The sequence below is a fragment of the Rattus norvegicus genome, chromosome 7 (genome assembly GCF_021556685.1).
Source record: "Rattus norvegicus strain SHRSP/BbbUtx chromosome 7, alternate assembly SHRSP_T2T, whole genome shotgun sequence".
In the NCBI taxonomy this organism is placed as follows: Eukaryota; Metazoa; Chordata; class Mammalia; order Rodentia; family Muridae; genus Rattus; species Rattus norvegicus.
In genome coordinates, this window is record NC_141540.1 from 141396043 (window position 1) to 141419568 (window position 23526).

The window sequence follows — 23526 nt, forward strand, 5'->3', positions numbered from 1 at the left end:
ACTTCTCCTTTCAGTTCCCATTTGTTTCCCCGGGGGCCATTCTTGACACAGGGAGCCCTAACCAGGGCACAGCAGCCTTATCGGCTTCCCAGTGGTGTTTGGTTTATGGAGCCCCAGATCCGGCTGCCTATTTTAGTCCCAGCCGTAAAATGCTGATTCATGCTTAACTCTGGCCCAGAACCGTGGCCTCTTCCTTTCTGGTCTCTGTCTTCCTCTCAACCATTTCCTTTCTTTACTTAGTATCTTTTCTCCTGCCTGGCCTTCTGACATTGTTGCTGCTGCCTTTGTCTGACCGCTAATCAGTATCTCTAGGGCATCCTGTCATTGGAATCTTGGAGTTAGCACTGGTTCTAAATACAGAGCAAAAAGGAAGAGCCAGGCCGTGGATGCGGTGAACCCCTCCTTAGTTCCATTTTCCTGTAGGGGCTTAATTACCAACGCGAACACACAGTATGATAACACATTGAGTTTTATTTGCCTTTCTGTATCTGGCTCAGTCTCAGAGCTGTTTTTCATTAACCACCTTTGCCCCAGATACTGGAGAAAGAGCAGAGAGACACCAGCAGCACTCCCCTGCCCCCGCTGCAGTATTAGGGATGGAACCCAGGGCTTCGCACATATTAGAAAGTGTTCTGCCGCTGAGCGATAACCCCAGCCCTAACTCCTTCTCGCTTACTTCAGATCTTATTGCAGAGCTAAGCACCATCTTGGGGAGGCCACTGGACTCAGGAAGACGTTCAGTTGTAGGCAATGACCTGAGGAAAAGACAGGATACTCAGTCCGTAACCTGTCCTCTCACTTGTTGGGTGTGGCAGCACACTGGGTTTATGGGACAGTCAGAGAGAGTAGGTGTTGTACGACAAGATGCCTCGGTGTACGCCAAGACAAGCAAGGACAGGTCTTAGAATGGCTGTGAGCCAGCATTCATGGACCAAGGCTCCATGTACCCGACGGCTGGAAGGCGCTGTGACATCTCAACTCCGAGACCAGCCAGACATCTCAACTCTGAGACCAGCCAGGCATGGTCTCTTCCACATGGCTTAAGGAGGTAGGCCATTTTTCACAGGTGGAGAGCCTGGAGATGGGGATGGGGTCAGGCCTTTCTGGAACTAACCCTCCCTTGGCAGCCATGTCTGTGCTTGATTGTGAACAGGATAAACTACAAGCTTTGTGGTGAGGTATACCCCTGGGGCTTGTGAAGGGAACTCTGCCTGGCTGTTTGGTGGAGAGAGGAGCCTCTGTGGAGGGAGGGAAGGGAATGAGAAGAATGGCCCAGCCTAGATTTCCCTATCTAACCCGGCCAGCGCCTGGCTCACAGAGAACTTCAACCCGTCATGTGTAAGGACTCACATTGTTCATCCAGGAAATGTAAGCAGAGACTCGGGTGAAGACTGTGGGCTTCCTGGAGACATTACAGCCCATACTGGACACAAAGCTGGTCACTCCGTGGACAGAATACTGGCCGTTCACCAAGCAATGGAGGGGTCCCCCAGAATCACCCTGACGGGGAAGAACAACAGAATTAAAAAAAATGCAGTGCACTTCCTTCCCACTTGTGCACATGGGCACACACAGACACAGACAAGGACACACACAGACATGACACAGACAGGGACACACACAGACATGACACAGACAGGGACACACACAGACATGACACAGACAGGGACACACACAGACACAGACACACACAGAAACACACACACAGACACACACACACACACACACACACAGAAAATAGAATTTAAAGTTTTGTGCACCCTCCTTGTGGAGAAGAAATACAGTAATAAGACAATAACCCCAAAATTCGGAGTGTGGGGGAGGCCGAAACAAATTCTAAAACCATAACCCAAGGCAGGACGTGAATGAGTGCTGCAGGGACGGTGAAGGACAATGCTTGGAAAAGAAGGAGAACCTTGGGCTGTGTGGATGCAAAGGGAGTGGAGCTCTGAAGTGGCTCTCATGGCAGCACTGGGTGGGTGGGCTACGGTTTTAGGTCTCTGCTGTTCCTCCTGCAGGGCAGCTTTCAGGAGTGGGCTCTCTCCTTCCACGGTGGGTTCCGAGGGCTGAACACGGTCGTCGGCCTCCCTGAGCTGGCTGCCATGCTTACTGCTATCGCTGTGATGGGGCCTGAAACTTAACCCCATGGCTTCACACAGGCTAACACACACTTTTGCCACCTCCCCCTCCCTCCCTTCTCTTCCTCCCATCCCTCTCTTTTGACAAGGCCCAGAGGGGACTGGAAACATGACCCAGTAGTCAAGAGCACTTGCTGCTCGTGCAGAGAATCCAGGTTCTGTTCCCAGCACCTACATGGTGGGTTCCAACTGTCTTAGCCCTGGTCCCAGGTGATCTATGCCCTTCTCTGGCCTCTGCTGGTGCCAGAGACACTCACAACTGCCCATACATACATTTACTTTTAAATTAATTTTTTTGAGGCACGAACCACCATACCTGGCTAATTTTATTTTTAATTTTTAACTATGTATATGTGTCTGTAGAGAGGCCAAAGAGAGTCTGATCTCCCCTGGGTCTTGAGTTACAGGAGCCTGAAGCTTGTAAGCGACCTGACATGGGTGCCGGGAACTGGACTCTGGTTCTCTGCGAGAGCAGGAGACGCTCCTAACAGCTGAGCCATCTCCACAGCCCCAAAGTGTGTGTGCAATGAGGGTGTGTAAATGTATATCCTCGTCTGCTTACAACATGGAGGCAGCTCTCAAAAGATCAGCTGTGCCGGACAGAGAGGCACACACCTGTAATCCTAGAATTTAGGACCCTGTGGGTTCCAGACCAGTTTGAGCTCCATAGTTTGGTCATAGATGGTCCCTGACCAAAAACAGATTAGCTGAAAGTGGTGCCCTCTGGAGAGGGAACTGTGTTAACGGAACGAACGACCGTCTTGCTATTTGTCACTGAGCCACATGGTCTCATTTGCCAACAGGAGCAGTGTATCCGGCATCAATAAAAATTAAAGTTAAAAGGAAGAGGCAGCTGTGAAGACAGCTCGGTGTGTGAGGCCTGAATTTGATCCTCAGAACCCAGATTTTAAAATAAAAACCCCTGGAAAGGGCTGGAGAGATGGCTCAGCGGTTAAGAGCACCGACTGCTCTTCCAGAGGTCCTGAGTTCAATTCCCAGCAACCACATGGTGGCTCACAACCATCTGTAATGAGATCTGATGCCCTCTTCTGGTGTGTCTGAGGACAGATACAGTGTACTTAAATATAATAAATAAATAAAAAAAAAAAAAAACCCTGGATAGTGTCATTCACTTGTAATCTTAGTGTTGGGAGCAGTGTTGGATCCAGACAGATCCTGGATCCTAGCTTATTTTGTGACTTACAGGATGGTAAGAGACCTTGGCTCCAAAATAAAGGTGCACAACACCCGGAGAATGACTTTAGAAGCTGGGCCGTGGTGGCGTACACATTTAGTCCCAGCACTGGGGAGGCAGAGGCAGGCGATCTCTGTGAGTTGGAGGCCAGCCTAGTCTACAGCCTGAGATCCAGGCTAGCCTAGGCTTCATAGTGAGACCCGATGCACACAATCGCACACACACTACACATACAAAAAGAAGAATCAGTGAAAGTGACCAAAATGTTCAACTGTGGCGAATTCTTAATTCCTTAAAGGTTTTGTTGTAACCCAGCTGCTTGGGAAAGGGCAACATTTTCAGGTGATTGTTCTCAAGCAAAGAAATCTAATCCTCTCCTACCCATATCCTAACAAACTCAGGGGGGAGGGGGAAGGCTAAGATTTATGTGTGTGAATGCTTGCCTGTTTGTATGCCTGTGCACCGTGGGCATGTCTGCTGTCCACAGAGGTCAGAAGAGGACGTCAGAGCCCTTGGGACTGAAGTTAAAAGAGGGTTGAGCTGCCAGGCAAGCCATCTCTCCACCCCCCGAGCCCCCACCAATGTTCTGAGAGTATTTCAGAGCTAATGGGATGGAAGAGAACTGAGTCTGTGTAATATCCATGCATCACACTAACTGACGTAAGGGGGAGGCTGGGAGAGATGGAGGGTGTGGCCGAAGAGTGGGATCAGAAGGGGAAGAGAACCCAGTGTGGATGTACAGACTAAGACCCACTGAATTCTGCCTGAGGAGACCTGGGCTTACTTAGGACTCTGAAGACCTCAGGCAGGCTCACTGTCTGGGGGACCTCCGGTATGAAAGGACTCAGAAACACATTTGTCTCAAAGACGTATCAGTTTAGAGAAATAACCCCCCATCCTTTGGTCACAACAGAAGATCTTTCTAAAGCAGAGATGTGTGAATATGGTCAGAAAGGCTAGACTTGAGGAGTGACAGGGGTAGCTGTCTGCTGAAGATCTAGAGAAGGTTGTTCTATACATTAGCCTGCCTGTCTGTCTCTCTCTTAAGGTATTATTATTACTATTATTAGTTGCTTTTATTTGGAGACAGGGTCTTACCTTGTACCCCTTGGCTGGCCTGGAATTCACTAAGTAGACTAGGCTGGCCTGGAACGCTAAGCGCTCCACCTGCCTCCGCCTCCAAAATGCTGGGATTAAAGGAGTGTGTGACCATGCCCAGCATCGTATCATTTAAGTTTTAACAAGGGAAACTACAAAAGCAGTGGCTACTTTTCCTTCTTGCAGTTCTTTGGTTTCACAAAATCCCTTTGCTCCTTCCGATCTGCTGTGACCCGCGTGCCAGCCTCCGGCTAACTTCTCTTCCTCTTCCACAAAGTTGGGACCTTGCAACCAAGTTGCATTCCTGTGCTGTGGCCAGTGAACTAGAAAACCAGCCTGGAATTGATCCAACCCCTTTAACTAGGTCTACGGAGGAAGAGGGAGAGGGAGTATACGCCAAGCTCACAGTCTTGAAGGGTAACCCTTTCCCGTTCCGGGTTCCGGTTCCGGTTCCGGTTCCGGTTCCCGTTAGCCTAGGAAGGGTGAGCGAAGCATATGCCAAGCTCACCAGTCTAAGGATACCCCTTTCCCGTTCACGGTAGTTCTCCTAGGCTTGCACAACCTTTGCACTTCTATTTATTTAAATTTTTTTGCAGTCATGTTGATTTCCTAGTTCATGAATAACCAGAAGCAATAAAATAGAACACCCGCCAGCCTGCTTGCAAACCTCTCCGCGATCAGGGAACACGCCCATCCTCCCCCCAACCCTAGCCCCAGTTAAAACCGGGAGCTGGAGACGGAACCCAGGGCCTTGCGCTTCCTAGGCAAGGGCTCTACCACTGAGCTAAATCCCCAACCCTAGCTCTCCCTTCTTTACTGGGATAATGGTCCGTCTATTATCTGCCCTCCTTGCGCTTCAGAAAATCATCTTGTCCTATTGTTACCCTCAATTTTCTCCCCCATTAAAAATCCATCTTTCTGTGACTTCTGTCTGTCCCTCTCCCCCATCCAATGGTCCCTGAGGAATGCCTTCTTACCCTTACCTGCCCGTTGTGTGTGTGTCCCCACTATCTACAGACATTCTCGCCATGACAACTAGTTGTCCAATTAGTTACTTCACAGGGATAAGGCTCATCCATCACAGTTTCATCTGTGGAATGGCCCACCGGTCTTCCCCAGGTTTTGTTTTTATTGCCTGTTTCTGCCCTTTCTTGGGTCTCAGTATGTTCTCTTATCTTCCATCCACCCCCAAAGAATTCAAGCGTTTATGTTCTTATAGGCCTTCCCCAGCAACCCACCCCTCTCTTATTATTCTACAACTTTTCCTTGGGGTGAGGGACCATATTTGTTCTCAAGGGCGGCGCCTCACCTGGCTTTCTCTCCCAAGCTCCATTTGTTTTTTTGTTTTGTTTTGTTTTGTTTTGTTTTTTCCTTTTTCTGTTTTCAAGGTAGCACCTCATGTATCCCAGGCTGGCCTTAGAACTGGCTTTGTAGCCCAACAGAACCTCCATGTTCTGAGCCTCTGTCCTCTACCCCCCTAAGGGTTATAGGCGAGCACCTCCATGCCTCATGGAGCTCCATCCATGGAACTCAGATGGAACCCAGGGCTATGCTCACGCCACAGCGCCTCCCAGCTGACGAAATACCCCTTCTGATTCATTAAAAAAAAATTTCCCGGGTTGGGGATTTAGCTCAGTGGTAGAGCGCTTGCCTAGCGAGCGCAAGGCCCTGGGTTCGGTCCCCAGCTCCGAAAAAAAGTAAAAGAAAAAAAAAAAAAAAAACAATGTGGAATTGTAAAAAAAAAAAAAATTTCCCAAGTTTATAACCATAGCCAGTAGCTCGTGGTCCATACAGAACCAGGCAGCAGGCTGGATATGGTTTGTGAGCCCCTGATCCCAGCTCTGCCCATGCTGAAGGGAAAGACCAGTCCCTGGGCATTCTCAGCCTGGTGACTTTATCTGTTCCAGTCCCCTTCTTTTGAATGACTCTCCCTCCTTTTCACGTGGTTTGTTTCTACTTGACCTTTGGGACTCCCGGGAGGTTCCACTGTCTCAGGGAAGGTAAACTTTCCTGGCTGCAGCAGAGGGAGATGCTGGGGGCCTCCATGCCAGTCTGCCTTTGTCAAAACATTTAGCCACAGTGTTACAACACCTCAACAGGGTGGTACTGTGGGCCTCCATGCCAGTCGGCCTTTGTCAAAACATTTAGTCACAGTGTTACAATACCTCAATGTTCCTGGCTCCTTCATTTGCCATTGTCCAATCCGCTCTGTATCCCAGCAAAACCCCCCTCCCCCACCACAGTTCCCGGTGTGAGAGACACACCATGTGCACAGGCTGAACTGCTCTGAACAACCTGCCATGCGCTTTACTGTGGTTTGGTTTTGTTTAAATAGAGAAGCCTGTGCATTGTATAAGAAAGATTTTAAGATTGCTCAGCGCAGTCTTACAAGGTTCCTGTGCTGTTCCTACCTGCACCTGCTCCTGCAAGCGAGCACCAGGGTAAAGGGCACCAGTGGGAAAGTAAGAAGAGGGACCGACGGACCGGACTGAGAGTTCCTGCCATACAGTTAACTACCACCATCCCCACAGGCCCAGCCCCTGGCTACCGTTGAAAGAATTTAGGTCATAAGCAACTTCTAAAGAATACACAGGTAGGTAAACACAGGCGAGTCAGACCACACCGCAGCTTTTGAAGTGCCGATGTCGAGGGAGGGATTCTCACAGAACCCACGCCGAGGTTCTGTGACAGAGTAGGAAGCTGAATCCGTCCACGGGTCCGAGAGCAGGTGAGAAACAGAGAGAGTGTAAAAGGTGGGGTGTCCAGAGGAGGCCCGTGGGGCTCACCCCTGAGCGTACTTACCTGGCACCCAGAGCGGACTCCGTCTCCACCAGCACACACCATGGTCGTCTTCACCGTGGAGCCCCAGTAAGAGGAGCTGGAGCAGATGCTGTAGTCCACGCTGGGCAGGTACGCCTGCTGCAGGGTCTGAGACAGCTGCCCATTGGCTGAATGGGATATCACGCCGGAAGTCAGCACCAGCACAGAGAAGAATCCTACCCAAGATCTCCTGACCTGACCGGGGGGTGGGGGGGACTGGCTGGGGGGGACACCTCCTCGTAGCCTGTTGCAGGTCATGGGTCCCCCTCTCTCCTTTGTAGATATAGCCACAGCTTCACTGTTCACAGGCCTGTTCTCCCTTGTTTTCACCCATAGCGTGGTCTCTACAACAGTCTGCCTGTTGTGTCGCTTGCCCTAGAAGCCCCACGAAACTGCAGGGCAGAGGAGGCATTGTAGCCATCCAGTCCTCCCTCTGTCCTCCCTCTTCCCTCCTTCCCTCCTCCCTCTTCCCTCCCTCCCTCCAACCGCTTTTCCTTTCCTTTTTTGGGGATGAGGTCTCATTATGAGACCCAGGCTGGCCTCAAACTCCAAGTCTTTCTCCCGGTTTCAGTATGTCAAACAGCAGGATTTATTATTTCCCCGTCTTCTCTTCCTCTTCCTGAGGCAGGGTCTCTCACTATGCAGCCACAGCTATCCTAGAACTTACTACATAGGACAGACTGGACTTGAACTCACAGAGATCCACCTACTTCAACCCTCCAGTGTGGGGTCAGAAGCCTGTACCACAGCCGGCTTATTCCTGCTTCGTAAGAGTTTAGTTCAGGGGCTGGAGAGATGGCTCAGCAATTCAGAGCCCTTACTGCTCTTGCAGAGGACCTGAGCTCAGTTCCTAGCACCCATCTGGGGGAACACTCTCTCCTAAACTCTGCAGACCCTGCAGGTCGTACACGCAAAGACACACACACGCGTACACATAGTTAAAAACAATAAAAACGAATGGTTTTTAGGAAGAGCTTCTGCAGGGTAAAGGAAACTTTATCTGGCTTTTTGGAGCCCTCGAAGCAGCGCCTGGTGCCATTTCTGTAGATACTCACAGTCAATTCTTGTTATGGAATCACAGCACCATTACATGCACTGAGAGCTGGATTAGAAGGCTTGTGTCTGCTTTCCCTGTGCTCACAGCAAGGCCTTGTTCTTCCTTAGAACCCCTAACCCTGCCTTGTGGCTTTTCAGTTATGCTTACGTTTCCACCTTCCTGACCCGCTCTGTTCCCAGCCCTCCCATCTCCCCGCCTGAAACCACCCCGTGGTGATGCGAGGACAGCAGAGACCTCTCCTGTGCCCTGCAATAGCCACCAGTGTGTTTACTCTGATTGGGTCTGTGGAGGTGCATCGACCACCAAAGCAAGGGCTGGGACCTCTGACTCAACTGTCTCATGTCTTCTTCCTTTAATGTATCGGAGATTTGATCCGTGGTGCCCTAGGCTGTAGGGCTTGGACTGTACTGCCTAGGACCACAGAAAAAGATGCCCTAGACACCTAGCAAGTTCACCAAACCTCGGCATGGGTGACTTACTTCTGGTTTTCCCCCAGCCTGTGATATAGCAGGGATTGTTGTTAGCCAGGATGGTTCCCTCCTGGGGCAAAACAGCCAGCTGGACGTAGTTATTGAGCGTGACACTCTGGGCCAAGCGCAACAGGGCGATGTCATAGCTGCGGGAGGAAAAATGGCAGCTCACTCACCTGATTAAAAGTCTGCCGTTCGGGGTTGGGGATTTAGCTCAGTGGTAGAGTGGTTGTCTAGCAAGCACAAGGCCCTGGGTTCGGTCCCCAGCTCCGGGAAAAAAAAAAAAAGAAAAAAAAGAAAAAAAAAAAAGAAGCTGTCTAAAAGTCTGCCATTCGGAGGACCTAAGTTCAGTTCCCAAGCACCCACATCACGTGCCTATAACTCCAGCTCTAGGCATTATGATGATTTATTCTGGCCCTGTGTGTGAGCGAGAGAACACACATCACACACACACACACACACACACACACACACACACACACACACACACACACACACACACACGGAGGGGACAAACTCGGAAGCAGGGCAGCTCTGCAGGGCATTAGGTGTACAACAGCAGCATCTTCTGGTAGAATGTTGGAATTACAGGCTGGCTCTGCTTTTGGTGAACCGTAAAAAAGAGGTGGTCTCCGGTTCATTTCTCAAACAGGTGAGATTCTGAAACACCTCTCAGAGTTATACCACTTCCTTGAATCCATCCCCACGCACTCTACAGAACAGAAGGCCTTCTTACTCTCTTGTGGTGGGAGCATTCAACCCAGGGCTCACACCCGTAGGCCAGCGTTGGACTGGGATTACAAACTTGAGTCACCAGCTCTTCCGCTGACCACCATTTTTTCCTAGCGCTTGGGATCTAGAGCCTTAAGCTTGTCACGGCATGTTTCCACTGAATTATGTCCCCGGCGCTTGTCTTATTGTTTCATTTTATTTATTTTTATTCATTTTTGGCAGACAGGGGTTAGGTAATTTTGAAATGGGGTCTTTTGAGCCCAGGCTGTCTTCTTTCCCAGCTATGTCATTGATAATGACTTTGAACTCCTGATCCTCCTGCCTTAACCTCTCAAGTGCTGGGCCTACAAGACTGTCCCACTAAGGACAGCTCCGTGATTACCATTTTAATGATTGCCTTTCCAAAACTTTACAACCCACTTTAAGAGATTTCCTCAAGGGTGTGAGTGTGGCTCAGGGGTAGACCCATTGCCTGGTATGTTGTTCAAGGGCCTGGATTCCGTCTCCAACACCAAAGCCCAACTAAAACCAAACAAATTCCCTTGTCCAGATAAAGTGATTAAGTGACTGTTGGCTATCCCTGGCCCAGAAAGTTCCGGAATGTTCTGAGTGATGTCAGTTGATGGTGTACTCCTAAGAATTCCAAGCCTTGGGAGGCAGGCTAGCTATATCATGAGTTTACGGCCAGCTTTACCCAAAAGCCTGTCTCAAAAAACCAAAACTAAACTAAAATTCCCATCCCCAGAAAAACAGAGACATTAAAACAGAGAAAAGTACTCTTGGGATCCAATTGGGCAGACCCACCTGGAACAAACCTGGAACTCTCTGGGTGCTCTCAAGCCCTCCCCAGTCCCTGTGCTCCCAGTCCCAGGTGAGAATCCAGCACGTGTCCTTCTGCGGGACATGGGGTTCTCTCCCAGGCTCAGCCCCACTACTCAACGATCCAGGGTTCAAAAGCCAACTCAGGCATTTCCCGAGGGGAGCAAGTGAAGGAGACAGAGACGCAGTGGCCAGGCAGCCCTGCCCCAGCCCTCAGCCAGCTTGGCCTCCCACTTACCCTGCAGCCACATTGTTGCTGTTCCAGTTGGGGTGCACCACGATCTTCTGCACGCTCACGTACTGCTCCGTGCCGTCATTCTGACTCAGGTTGTGGTCTCCGACGACCACTCGGAAAGTCATCTGGCTGGAGAGAGAAGGGAAGCCTGAGGGACCGCCTTTCCCACTCGAAGAAAAGTGTGAGAATGGACTAGCAGCTTAACTCTGCGGTGGGAGCTGAGATTCTCCCACGCACGTGCAACTTGTATTTTCTCTCTACTGTCCCCTCAAATGACACCCAGACACAAACAGGCTCGGCAGTGGCCCACCGCCCTGAGAGGCTCAAGCTATGTATTCTTCCAGAAGGCTAGTCGCTTCCTCCCGTGGGCTCTGTTTTCCTCACCTGCTCACACAGTGGGCAGCGGTCATCACCCAGTTGCGTCGGATGAGGGTCCCTCCACAGGTGTGGTACCATGATCCTCCGGACAGGTACTGGAGGGAAATCTAGTCAAGAAGGAAGAAGGCGGGGGTGGGTTGGCGTCACAGTCTAAACCTCCTGACACCACTCAAAACTTCCTCTAACTTTCTGAGCCAGGGATAGCAAACCAATCCCCCCAACCCCACCCCCTGCTCATTGTTCCACCCATCTGCTGGTTCTCCGCCCCCCTCCTGATGTCTCTGCTCCTCTGCCCACAGTGGCCCTAAGTAGTGCATTGCGAGAGGATGCATCTAACTGCTTCTGGGGTCAGCTGGAAAGAGTCTCCAGTGTTTGATGACATTTGCTACACTTGCAGGAAAGTGAGGGCCCACACAGCACCTTGGGCATCTTTCCAACTGGTCATTGCCCTGGGCTTAGAACTCACTTACATGCTCTTGTCCACTCCTCTCCAAAGGTAATCAAGCATTACACCATCACTCAAGCCCTACAGATTTAGGGCTCCAGGGTCCTATCCTCAGTGTCTTCAAAAAATACTCGTGCTGGGCAGTGGTGGCACACACCTTTAGTACCAGCACTTAGGAGGCAGAGAAAGGCAGAGGCAGAGAGGCAGAGAGGCAGAGAGGCAGAGAGGCAGAGGCAGGGAGGCAGGGAGGCAGAGGCAGAGAGGCAGAGAGGCAGAGGGGCAGAGGGGCAGAGGGGCAGAGGGGCAGAGGGGCAGAGGGGCAGAGGGGCAGAGGCAGAGGCAGGGAGGCAGAGACAGAGAGGCAGAGGCAGGGAGGCAGAGGCAGAGGCAGAGGCAGGGAGGCAGGGAGGCAGAGGCAGAGGCAGAAGCAGAGAGGCAGAGAGGCAGAGGCAGAGGCAGAGGCAGAGGCAGAGGCAGAGAGGCAGAGGCAGAGGCACTAACATACGTCAAAGAAACATCGTGCCCATGTGTGCTTGGACAGGTAGATGCAGGTGTGTTTTAGGGTATGTGGAGCCTCTTGGATCTACCTGGCACATGACCTGTGACTGTGTCACACAGGTCATCACGGAAATAACAAAAGCATTTTGTGGGGTGAAGATGTCACTCAGAGAAAAAACATTTTCCAGGCATGACCAAGGTCCTGGATTTAAGTCCTCGGACTACAGGAAGAAGGAACAAAGTTTGAGTCCCCGGTAAAATCATTCACTATGCAAACCCGACGTCCTGAGTTTGAAGTCTCAAGACCCATGTAAAAGACTGGTGTGTTCTTCTCAGCACTGGGAGGCAGAGGCGGCAGAGTCTGTGTTCCTCAGCAGCCTGGTCTACATTGCTAGTTCCAGGCCAGCCAGGGCTGCACAGTTGGATGCGGTGGTGAGCATCTGTGGTGAGGTGAGAGGTGCAGACAGAAGAGTGGCCCAGAAGTTTGGGGAGTTCAGTGAGGGGATGAGGGGTTGGCACCAACATGGAGTATGCACCACAGTGGCAGAAACATGAAAGGCCCAGCCACAAGCATGGTGGAAGGCTAAAAACCCTCTCTCTGTGTTGGGGCAGTTTGGCGCTCTCTCTCTCTCTCTCTCTCTCTCTCTCTCTCTCTCTCTCTGTTCCCCACCTCCCTTCCCCCACACGTTTGAGTACCTGACCAGAAGACTGGTGTGTAAATTTACCCCACCCCCAATCTTTTGTATTCAGAGTCCCACCTCAGTTGGTTCCACCCATGGTTAAAATCTGGTATTAGACAGCAAGTGAGCTGCACGCTGGTAAAAACACATGCATGTAAAATACATTTTGGGGGGCGATGCACAGCATCTCTCATTTGGGTAAAAGCCTGGGCTGGAGCAACACCCACCTGAGATGGCCAGGAGTTCCTCCGGGCTTCAGCCCCTCCAACCACGCGGGCATTAGTTTCCGCAAAGTCCTGGGTACTGTGTCCTTTGTGGGACAGAGAGTGAGTGATGACTAAGCGTGGGTCTGCCGGGGCGGGGGCGGGGCGCTGCAGCTCCGCTGTGAAGACTGTTAGCTTTGTCTGCAGATTCACAGCTCTCCCCCGGCATGCTGAGGGGCCCAGCTCTGAGTTGTCTGCGCCCCTTTTCCTTCTTTTGAGAACAGCGCCTCTGAGCGCTTTCTTCTCCTCTGGGGTGTCTGAGCGCTCTGCCTTGTCATGAAAGTCCTACCCAAACCACTAGGCTAGGGGCCCACTGGTGCCTAGGCTCATCCTCCGCTCAAGGTCACTCACTGCTTGGCTTGAGGAAACCCTTCCCTGGCTTCAGCAGGATTCTCCAGGAGCCATGGACAGCAGTGCACACCCAATCAAGCACCTTCTGTGCATCTTGCAGCCAAGAGGGTTGGTGGGGAACCCGCGAGGGGCTTCTTCTCTGCCTCTTGACTAACTCCCTAGCCGGTGGTGCCTGCATGGCTAGGTGCTTGTCTTTTGCTTGAGGAGAGTAAGGCCTTTTGCTAGACTGACCAGCACAGCTTTCTACATCCCTCTGAGATAGAAAGCTAGCCAGGGCTTAGAGACTTTCTGACCCTCCCTGCTCAAGTCCCCCTCCCTTAGAACTTGGGCCAGATGTCTACTTACCATACAGGACCAGGGAAGCGAACACCAGGAAGCGCAGCATGTTGTGGAGAGAGTAGACCACTGCCCCTTGCCATGAGCCAACCCTCTTTATACGCCTCTTATCAGCAGCTCTGCTGACCTTCCTCCTGCCAGCTGGGCAGGGCTGTGGGTAGAAGGCAGGGAAAAGCACAGGTGACATGAAAGTACAAATGAACAAATTTTAAGTCAACTCATTTATCTGATATTCAAAGACAGAACAAGGCTGGCACTCAGTTAACCCAAGTCGACTGAGCTGACCCCAGCTGAGTTGCATCCAGCGGATCCTAAGAGGGTCTTCAAGATGGCTGAAGCCATTGGCCGCCAGGCTGACCACCCACATTCAATCCCCTGGAACTGACATGGCAGAAAGAGTGGATGGGTTCCTGCAAGTTGTCCCTTGACCACAACGAGCATGTGCTCATGCACACACACACACACACACACACACACACACACACACACACACACACACCATGAGTGCATAGATAGGTAAACACGGTAATAAAAATCCAAGATGAAGAGTGAGGATTGCTTTTTTTTTCATATGTGCCCCGTGTTGTTGGAATGTCTCCCACCATCCACCACTGTCCCACTGTCCACTCTGACACTACAGATGTAGAACCCTGCCCTGTGCATGTAGGGATTGGGGTTTGAGGAGAAGGTGAGGAATGGCACCTTCTCTGTGTCCAAAGAGGGAGACAGGGCTTGTCCACAGCACATAGATGAATGCTGGAACCCAGGAACAGAGCAAAGATGATGTTATGGAGAGCAAACAGGTCTGGAAAGACTCCAGAGGGAAGTTACTGAGCTCTCGGGGCAAGAGCATGTGGGCAGGAGGGCAGAGAGTGCACCAGGGGAAGGACCAGTAGAGGAAGGAGGTCAGAGGGCAGTGCGCCCCAGAGAGGACAGAGGATCATGAGTTAGGCACAAGATGATCAGTCATGTCTGGCCTCAGAGTGGAGAGCTGTGGGAGCAGAGCTCGGAAGCTGCCCAGGCTTCCCTGGGACCCTAGTTATCTTCAAACCTCAGAATCTAGGCTTTGGGGCTGCAGGGCTGGGAGAGGCTGGGGAAGGAGCTTGCAGGAATCTGCCCCCTGAGCCTTCCAGATAGCTAATGCCTGGGTAGCCTGAAAGGCTCCCTCTGCAGCCCACCTCCAAGCATCCAGAAACAGACATGATCTCAGGGAGAGGGATGAGCTGGCTGAGGAAAACAGGCATCTTCCTCCTCCCATCTCTTTGCCTCTCTGGAGATAGGCAGGCAGTTGCTGGTCCAGGATACAGTGTTAAAAAAGGATAGAGTGTTCCAGAAGGATAGAGTGTTCCAGAAGGATACAGTGTTCAAGAAGGATACAGTGTTCAAGAAGCAGCTTGAGAGCCTTTTACTGTTGTACAGCCAGACTCACCGACTCCACTGTCCGCAGCCCTTATTGTCAGGACTAACCTCATATCTGTCTCTGCTCTTGGCCTGGTACAGAGAAACCCTGTCTGTATGTACTTGAAAACCGGCCTCCTGCCAGGGGTGGTGGTGCACATCTGCAATTCTAGGGCTTAGAAGGTGGAGTTAGGAGTGTTGGGCAGGGTAGGTTCAGGGCCAGCTTGGGCTGATTGAGACCCCATCACAAAAAAAACAGGGAACTAGCCCAAGGAGTCCATTCAACCCCTTATTACCTTTCTCTGTTCCCTGAGGTAGGTTCTGGTCTTGAACTCAGACTCCTTTGCCTCAGCCTCCAGTGACTGAGGCTGCAGGCGCTCACCACTACACGAAGGCCGCTTTAGACTTTTTCTTCAAGTAAGCCATTTCAATCCGAGGAACCCACCCTTTTCAACTGAGCAAGCACACAAAGGAAGGCACAAGGCTTTGTAGTATAGTTTAAACACAAAACTTTATTTCTGGTCATAAAATTTCCCACAAAGTTTGGAAAAACCCAAGACGATACAGAGGAAGTTTGAGTGGATTAGATCACACGGTGAAGTAGATTAAGGTAGAAAAGCAACAATTATTAGACACTGGTTTGTTGCTCTATTTAGTGGTTTATTTAAAGCACTGTTTATACTGCCTATTTGCCAAGCATGGCTTCACTTGCTACCTGGAGTGGAATGGGGTCTTTGCTCTAACAACCTGCTGGCTACCCAGGGAGGCTTTGGTAAAACCTTGCTTGCTTGCCTGATCCACCTTGTGATTTTAGAATATAAAAATGAGGATGCAAACTGCACCCAGGACAACAGGCTTTTCAGGAGCTGTCCTGGTTTCGGACCACCTGTGATAGCTCCTCTTTCCCACTCCCACTGGTGTCAAAGCACTTATTCCAGAAAGATTCCTGAAGCAATGGTACAGCAACACACAAGGAACAGTGCAAACCTGTGACCCCAGCATGGAGCAGGGGCGGCTAGCTTGGGCTACACAGTAAGATCCTGTCTGAGAAGGGAGGGAGAAAAGAGGAACAGCTCCTGGGAGCTGCTACACTGTTCAAGGGCGGACATGAGGAAGCGTATCAACACCACAATGGACACCTTAGCTGGGTATAACAGAATTGGGTCGAGGAGGTAATATTAAAAATTCTAGGGGTTGGGGATTTAGCTCAGTGGTAGAGCGCTTGCCTAGGAAGCGCAAGGCCCTGGGTTCGGTCCCCAGCTCTGAAAACAAGAAAAAGAAAAAAAAAATTCTGGGATACTTGGGAAATAATTTATGGCTGATAAAAATTTAAATGTTTAATGGAACCAACATTAGGGCCAAGATTTTGACTTTTTAAAACTAACTCATTATTAGCACAGTTTGCAGAGTGTTTCTCAGCTAGAAGTCAACCCACTCTCCTATGGGGCAGATTTAGTCAGTAGGAACAGTGCTTAGGACCCAGAATACATTTAGGGACCTACAAAAGTGTTTCAGTTTAAGATCCGAAGTGAATAGAATCTATAGTCATCTTTATGCCAATGTGATATGAACTTATTATCACCATAGCCCAGGTTGGCCTCCAGCTCTCAGTCTAGCTCATGTGAACCTCTCATCTTCTTGCTTCCACGTCTTTACTGCTGGGATTACTAGCCTGGGCCGCCATACTTAGTGTACCTGGCTTAAAGGATCAAACCCTGGGCCTTGAGCATGTCAGGCCTATGCTACCGGCTGAACTCGGCCCAGATTTTCATTCTTTTTTTAAATTAAGAATACTTGTTTATATTTTACAGGTTGTGAGTGTTTCACTGCGAGTATGTACCCCTCATGTGCCTAGTGTGCTTAGAGGCCAGAAGATGACGTGATCTTCCAGAACTGTAATTACAGACGGTTGTAAGTCACTGTGTGGCTGCTGGGAATTGAACCCAGACCCTCTGAAAGAGCAGAAAGAGCTCCTGACCACTGAGCCATCTCTCCAGCCCCTCCTGACTCTTAACTCCTTTCCTCGAACATTCTGACGCTCATCCTTAGAGCGGAAATCCCACGGAGGTAGGGGGTCCCCTCTCACATCCCACGGCTGCACACATCGCACACCCAATGCACACTGGCTGGAGGATGTTTCCGATGTGGCGGCAGCTTCAGGAGAGCAATGTGGTTCTTGCCAGTCTAATCCGTTTCCGTTTTGGGCCAAAGCAGGGAGAGGAACTCAAATCCAACAGTGTTTACCAATACCACAAAACCTTTATTTCCACCAGGTTCCCAATCAGCCTCTCTTCCCCCTTCCCACCATGGATCATAGCTTGGTCAGACTCTTTCCCTTTGGCTGGGCTACCCGATTGTCTCCCAGGGGACGAGGGAGGCTTCCTGCCATGTGCCCTTGCACCGAGCAGGAGGCAGCCATGGTCCCATGCTGAAGTCCCCCAAAGCCTTCCTGGACGTTTCTATTTTCTTCCAGGCACGGCAACCGTGGGGGTCCAAGTTGATTGTAGAAAGGTTGGCATCTTCGGGTCGGCTCCATGTAGGGCACTCAGGTGAGCAGATGGGATGAGCCCTCCAGGCATTTGCACACTGTCCCTGACCCCTCAGACTTGCTAAGGACTCTGATTAGCCTTATCTTGGGTCTGAGCTTGGAGCTGCCAAACACCTTACCAGGTGACCTTGGACAACACACCTATCTAGTTTCTGCTGAGGAATAGATGTAACACAGGGGGGCTATTTTAGTTCAGGGGCTGCAAGGTAGCACCCTTCATGCTCTCCACGTTATGTCTTTTATTGCTTTTGACAGACTGTCTATTCCTGAAGCCCACGCTGGACTAAAGACTTTGCTGCTTTAGTCTCCGAGTGCCGAGACTAAAAGCGTGTGCCTTCATGCCTAGATCCTGCTTTGTTGTTTACTCGCCTTGTACACAGAACAAAAGGGCCTTGGTCTTAGCTTGAGACTCACCAGCTGTCTGTCTGAGCCCATGAACTTCTTTCCACCCCAACAGTCCGGGATTCTCAGTGCGCTCCCCTATCTTGCTACCTGGCTTTCTGGAGGACAGCCGGCCAGAATGGTCAGTCAGTGAGGGGTCAAGAAATGGCACGGCTGGCAGCTCATGGTCTAGTGTTCTTGCGTGCTGGAAGGAGGCCCTGGTACAGCCCCAAAGATGGGGATTCAGGCCCAGCTTGAGCCACCTACCAATTTCTGTGTAATTGCAGAAAAGCCCTCTGCCTTCCCTCAGCCACCCTCTGCCTTCCTTCCTCTCCTGGCCTCTTCTGTTTTCGTGGTGCTAAGGGGTCAAACCCGGGGCCTTTCCCTGAACTATACTCCAGCTAGGTCTCAACCTTCTCAATGGAGGGCTCCTTCCTGTCTCCTCCACAGGTAACTATGCAGATGACATGGGAGGAAGGCACTCTGTACATCAAGACGGTCTGCTGCCAGGGTCTGTTGACAAGAGAGGGTCTCTGCACCTCCAGTCCTTCTGCAGGGCACACTTCCAGGCTGCTTTGGAGGCTCCTGTCTCTAGAAGATCAAGAAAGCTTTGGGCCAAGTAGCAAGTAACCTCTTGGTCTCTCCACTGGCATGGAGGGAAGAAAATGGAACCGGTGTTGTTGCAAGAAGGTCCTGCCTTGGTGGCCCCCAGGCTTAAGAATCCAACTCTCGGGCCTCCAGAGGATCTGGGGGAGAGGACTCCCAGATGCCTGGTGACTCCACTGCTTGGGGGAGCTTGCTGGGCCTGTACTGGGGATGACCCCGGGCCTAGACAAACAGCCAGAGCTGGTAGGGGTCACTGGGATTGCAGGGGGCCATAGCTGGCTTTTTGTCCTTGGATGTCAGGCAGGTACCGGATCCTAAGTTTCTGATGAGTTGATCCTAAAAGGCAACACAGTAAAGGTTTAAACCGAGGACGAGGAGACAAGGACAGCTGCTATAAGGCAAAGAATGACCTTCCCTTGAGATGCATGCATCATGGAAATTTAGCCTTATGGCTGTCACAGAAAACTGCAAGACCATAACTGACAGAAAAACCCTTTCAGGGCCTTCCTTTCTCTGGGGTGGCCCGCATCAAAAACTTGGGGCTACAGCTGCCTGCCCCTCTTTTCTGCTTGTGGTTAATGTTGGCCCTATCCTTTCTGGTAGCCTCATGGCTAAGCCATTCTTTTTCTGAGCTCCGGCTTAGTGACATCAGTTACTATCTCCTACCTCACAGCCGTGTGGCACAGAGGAAAAGGCCCACTTCCAGTCAGATGTACGGAGGTCTGAATCCCAGCCTGCCATTAGCCAGTGGTGGGGCCTGGGCTAGATGGGATTGTTGAATGTTATCTGGCTGCTTTGTAGAAGTGGGAACATTGTCCTCTGGGACAAAGCCCCTTACAGATTAGGAGAAACAGTGCATGCCTGTGTGTTGCTTCACACCCGCACATGGAGGCACGTGTGAGCCACCAGTGACTCCTCACCTTGGAGTCTATTTGGAGTCAGCCTTAAAATGTGCATGGCAGAGGGACTCAGGGATCATTGCTGATCCCATGGTGCTCAGGCAGAGGGCGATGATGAAGAAGATGAAGAGAAAGGAGGAGGAAGAAGAGGAGGAGGGAGAGGAGGAGGAGGAAGAGGAAGAAGAGGAGGAGGAAGAGGAAGAGGAAGAGGAAGAAGAGGAAGAAGAAGAAGAGGAAGAGAAGGAAGAGGAGGAGGAGGAAGAGGAAGAAGAGGAGGAATAAGAGGAGGAAGAGGGGAGGAGGGGGAGGAGGAGAGGACAGGTGTGGCGTTCTGGACTCTCGGTTCCGAGCTTTCTGCGCCACCGACTCACCTGGGTCAGTTCCCATTCCTCGTCCTTGGGCACTTCGCTATTTTTGCCAATGAACTGACAGTTCCTAAGGCCCAGCGTGCTCCCACTGGCATGTAGACACAGCTGCTTCCCAATGTTGTGGCGGAGGTCCCTCTGGGAGGTGTACTCAAAGTACTGGAAGTCAAGACAAAGATGTTCTGTGGAGCAGGTGGGGAGCTTGCCCACTACCTCCCAAAGCCACAGCCCTACAGTGCCAACAAGATGGCTTCCCGGGGGAAGGGAGGAAGCTGTGCCGAGACCTGGCGCTCTGTATCACCACCCTGATTATTTCCACATCATGTTATACTGGATCAATGGTACGTATAGCTTCAACTGGGAACTAAAATTTTCCTTAGCCTTATCTTAAGCACCAACTATGAAGTCATGCGCTAGAACACTGGCTCTGCTGTTTGGTGCCTGACACAGTCTCCTTTTGTAGTTCAGGCTGGTCTAGACCTCTGCTGCATATACCAGGCTGGCCTCAAACTCACGATCCTTCTGCCCCTGCCTTCTAACTACCAAAACGTTGCACCATCCAGCCCACAGCACTTATTGTTCCAGCACTGGCTGGTTCTGGGTTTGCTAATAAGTTACCACTGAAATAAAAGGTATTACCCAATGAATCTCCCAAAACCATCTTGCAAGCTGGTTGTACCCTAATCTGCTTTCAAAGTAAAATTTAATAATTTTTACTTATTAATTATAAGTACACTGTAGCTGTCTTCAGACACACCAGGAGAGGGCATCAGATCCCATTACAGATGGCTGTGAGCTGCCATGTGGCTGCTGGGATTTGAACTCAGGACCTCTGGAAGAGCAGTCAGTGCTCCTAACCACTGAGCCATCTCTCCAGCTCTGTGTTTAAATCCCTCTTATGTACCAGATCTGGGTACAGGATGGCTGAGGGACGGCGGACAGGTAGTGTGTTGGTTAGTCTTTGTTGCCTTGACACTAACTAGGGTCATCTGGAAGAAGAATCTCAACTGAGAAAACTCCCTGTGAGGTGACGTGTGAGCAAGGCTGTAGGATGCTTCTTGATTAATGATTGAAGTGGGAGGGCCCAGCCGGCTGTGGGATGAGGCACTCCCAGAGCGTCAGTTACCCCTTTGGGATGTGCCTGCGCTGTGGGGTGCGGGTAAGCGTCCTGGATGTCGGTGGTGGCTGTTCAGGGGGTCACTACCGGAGGTGGGGTTGGGTCAGAATGGTAGGTTCTGGTCAGGGGGAGGGAGATTAAGGGTCAGAGTTGAGTCTATACAGGTGTAGGTGAGAGGGAAAGTGTTCAAGAATTCTCCAGCAGCTAGCTTCACCCACAGCCCTCCGGTTGGCAACGTCTCCTCACCCTCTAGAGCCCAGCACAGTGCTAGCTCTCGGTCCCTGATTCAGCCTGCAGACCCTGTCTGCCCGCAGCAGCAGTGGTACCTCCTCCCCCATCTCCTCCACCGTGGGCCTCAGGAAAGCACTATTTAAGGTAGGGAAAGGGGGCTCTCGGGGAGAGGAGGCACCCGAGAGGCTGCCCGGGACGAGTATGTTTCCCCTACCTGATTGCCGCCGAGGTTGTGGCACACGTACATGATGAGAGGCTTTCCTCCACGGTTGTTCTCACCCACATCCAAACACTGACTGGTGCCGAGATTCTTGATCTGCACAAAGGTAAGGCAGGGGAAACGGGACATGGCTCAGCCGGGCGAGGGTCCAACTGGAATGGCTTTCCTCCTCTCCGAGTGAGCCAGATGCCTGATTTGTTCAGAGGCAGAGCTGGCTGTGAGTGAGCGTGCTGCCCAGCCACGTGTAGTAACATGTCTTCATGGGGATTCTCACACGCTTAACACTTAAGAACCGCTACTCATCGATTCCCCCCTTTATTGGGACTTTAACTACTGGAGCAACTCCCAAATCTTCTCCTCCGCCCTCCGGTCATGTCTTGTCTGTTCCTGGGCTGCATGGCTATGACTTCTTTGGGGTGCCACGGTGATGTGCAGGTTAACTTACAGCTCCAGAGAAGGTGGGGTTCAGGTCGGGGACAAACATCTCTGGGTAGACATTGTGCAGGTACCAGGAAAAGTTGTGACAGTGTAGCTGTTCCCTCAGTCGCAGTCTCTCCGAAACGTCACCAAAGTTGTTCTGTCAACGAGTCAGTCCTCCAAAGGGTCAGTGACACAGCCCGGGGAATTCTGTCTGGGCCAAGGCAGCCCAGACACCATGGAGCACCGAGGCTACTCTCTGCTTCTCAGTCCTGCTCAGTGTGGCACTGACTCAGGCCCGCTGACACGCATGGGGACATCACCACCTCACAACACTCTCTCGTGCCCTGTGACTCCCCAATCAGACCTCCTGGTCTTCAATCAGAGCCTGTCAGTCATTCCTCTGGCGGTGGGTTCTCCTCCCGAGCTTTTCCTTCCTTTTCTCCCCTCTGAGTGATGCTGGGACTCCCCCCGCCCCCAGCTTGGGGCAACCGGGGCTCCTCCTCCGAGCCCAGTGTGGCTCATGGGGCTAGCTTATAGAGTTCTGAGGGATGAAGAGAGACAGGAAGGTAGAGAGGGAAGTTGACCCGGTGCCTCACCTCCTTGGCCATCTTTGCTGCTTGTAAATTTCTCCTGTAGAAAATCTTCTTGTAGTCGTCCATCCAGACCTCAGCCAGGCGCACCTGATTGCGTGCAATAACGCTGGTTCCCTTGGGGAAGGTGTGGGGACTCTTGGTGCGGAACACGTGGCCAACCACAGAGCAGGGGATGATCTCCAGCTGGCCCCCGCACTGCCACACCTGACACAAAGAAGACAGGATGGGGCCTTCAGAAGGGTGGTGGGCAAGCTCTCCCAAGCAGGCCTCTTCAGTTCCCAGGACAACAGGCCCCAGGTCTTAGATGTAAGTAAATGTTACCCTTTCAATCCCCGAAGAGAGAGCTGTTGGCGGGTAACCCTTAGGGAACGGCTACCCTTTTCCGGGCTCTCTGCCTGCGTACGCTGGCTCACTCTTGGTTATTGTGGACGCAGAGTCCTGATGTTACCATGGTTCACTTCAGAGAAGAGGCAGCTGGCTAGTTCTACGCTATGAACGCACTATGGTCCCTGGACTCTGACCCGGAGACGGGATGGCTTACCTAGGAGGCACAGAAAGCCTGGCCTCCCCCGGATCAAAGCTTGGGTCAGTGGCTCCTGCTCACTGGGCCTGGAGCACGCACGCCAGTTTTTGAGGAGAGATCGGGGTCTGAGGTTCACTGAACGGTGTGAACCAGACACTGACTGGTGGCCCCTCTCTGTGCCAGTGGGCCGGCTAAAGACCTCTGTCCTGCTGCTTGGTCTCTTTTGGGTGAGGTGCCTGCTATTCACTTTGCCGTGGCAGCAACAGGAAATCCACTCACAGCTACGGTGACATCAGAAGGCAATCATGTGCTTAATACAGGCAGACACCGAGAAAGGACTCCATTAACGAGTTCATTTTCCTATTATTTGCCGACTGGCTTGGGGATTCATGCAGCTTTTAGAAGCAACCCCTCCTGACCCATCTTGATTTGCCTCATTCTCGGAATTCCTCTGTGTTCTGCCTCGATCAGAATTGGGTTCCACCTCTTATCCCCCTGTTAGGAAGAACTCACTGGAAGCTCATGGGGAATCCAAAGGTTCCCAGGGCGGGCGTCTCTGACTCAGGAAGAGGGGCCTGAGTTTTCTAACGTGGAGGATGGTGGCTACTCCCTGACCTGGTTTCATCATAGAAACTGTCCGTTAACTAAGCTCGATCCTTAATGGCTTCCACTATCCCTCACTCTTGGAGTTTCCGTCCTGGAACTTATTT

The 23526-nt window shown here is 51.5% G+C and overlaps 2 protein-coding genes across 11 annotated transcripts in view; both read right to left on the reverse strand.

The window, feature by feature from the left end:
• Nucleotides 1–451: 451 nt before the first annotated feature.
• Cela1 (chymotrypsin like elastase 1) lies at nt 452–14370 on the reverse strand. Of its 2 annotated transcripts, XM_087555713.1 has the most exons (9): nt 14218–14370; nt 13525–13666; nt 12793–12875; nt 10949–11049; nt 10568–10693; nt 8788–8924; nt 7234–7379; nt 1351–1500; nt 452–755 (listed from the first exon to the last, which is right to left on the reverse strand). In XM_087555713.1, exons 1-9 carry the CDS (start codon nt 14260–14262, stop codon nt 738–740), a joined length of 948 nt encoding a protein of 315 aa, XP_087411839.1. In that variant the 5' UTR covers nt 14263–14370; the 3' UTR covers nt 452–737.
• A 2782-nt stretch (nt 14371–17152) lies between these two features.
• Galnt6 (polypeptide N-acetylgalactosaminyltransferase 6) overlaps nt 17153–23526 on the reverse strand; it is a 41451-nt gene continuing 35077 nt past the window's right edge. For all 9 annotated transcript variants that reach the window (XR_015623681.1, XR_015623680.1, XR_015623682.1 and 6 more), the window contains 5 exon segments: nt 22297–22497; nt 21726–21857; nt 21275–21376; nt 19719–19871; nt 17153–18784 (listed from right to left, as the gene is read on the reverse strand). Coding sequence is in view for 6 of the 9 variants with exons in the window: in XM_087555230.1 (XP_087411356.1) it covers nt 18671–18784; nt 19719–19871; nt 21275–21376; nt 21726–21857; nt 22297–22497 (702 nt within the window). In the remaining 3 variants the exon portion in view is untranslated.

What these genes read in the sequence shown, in the direction of transcription:
- Cela1 (XM_087555713.1), bottom strand. Translation starts at nt 14,262, where the DNA reads ATGTGCTGTGGACAAGCCCTGTCTCCCTCTTTGGACACAGAGAAG. An exon ending in CGCTTCCCTGGTCCTGTATG is followed by an intron (nt 12,876 to 13,524) that starts GTAAGTAGACAT and finishes TGTCCCACAAAG; the next exon opens with GACACAGTACCCAGGACTTT. An exon ending in AGCAACAATGTGGCTGCAGG is followed by an intron (nt 8,925 to 10,567) that starts GTAAGTGGGAGG and finishes TTCCTCCCGCAG; the next exon opens with CTATGACATCGCCCTGTTGC.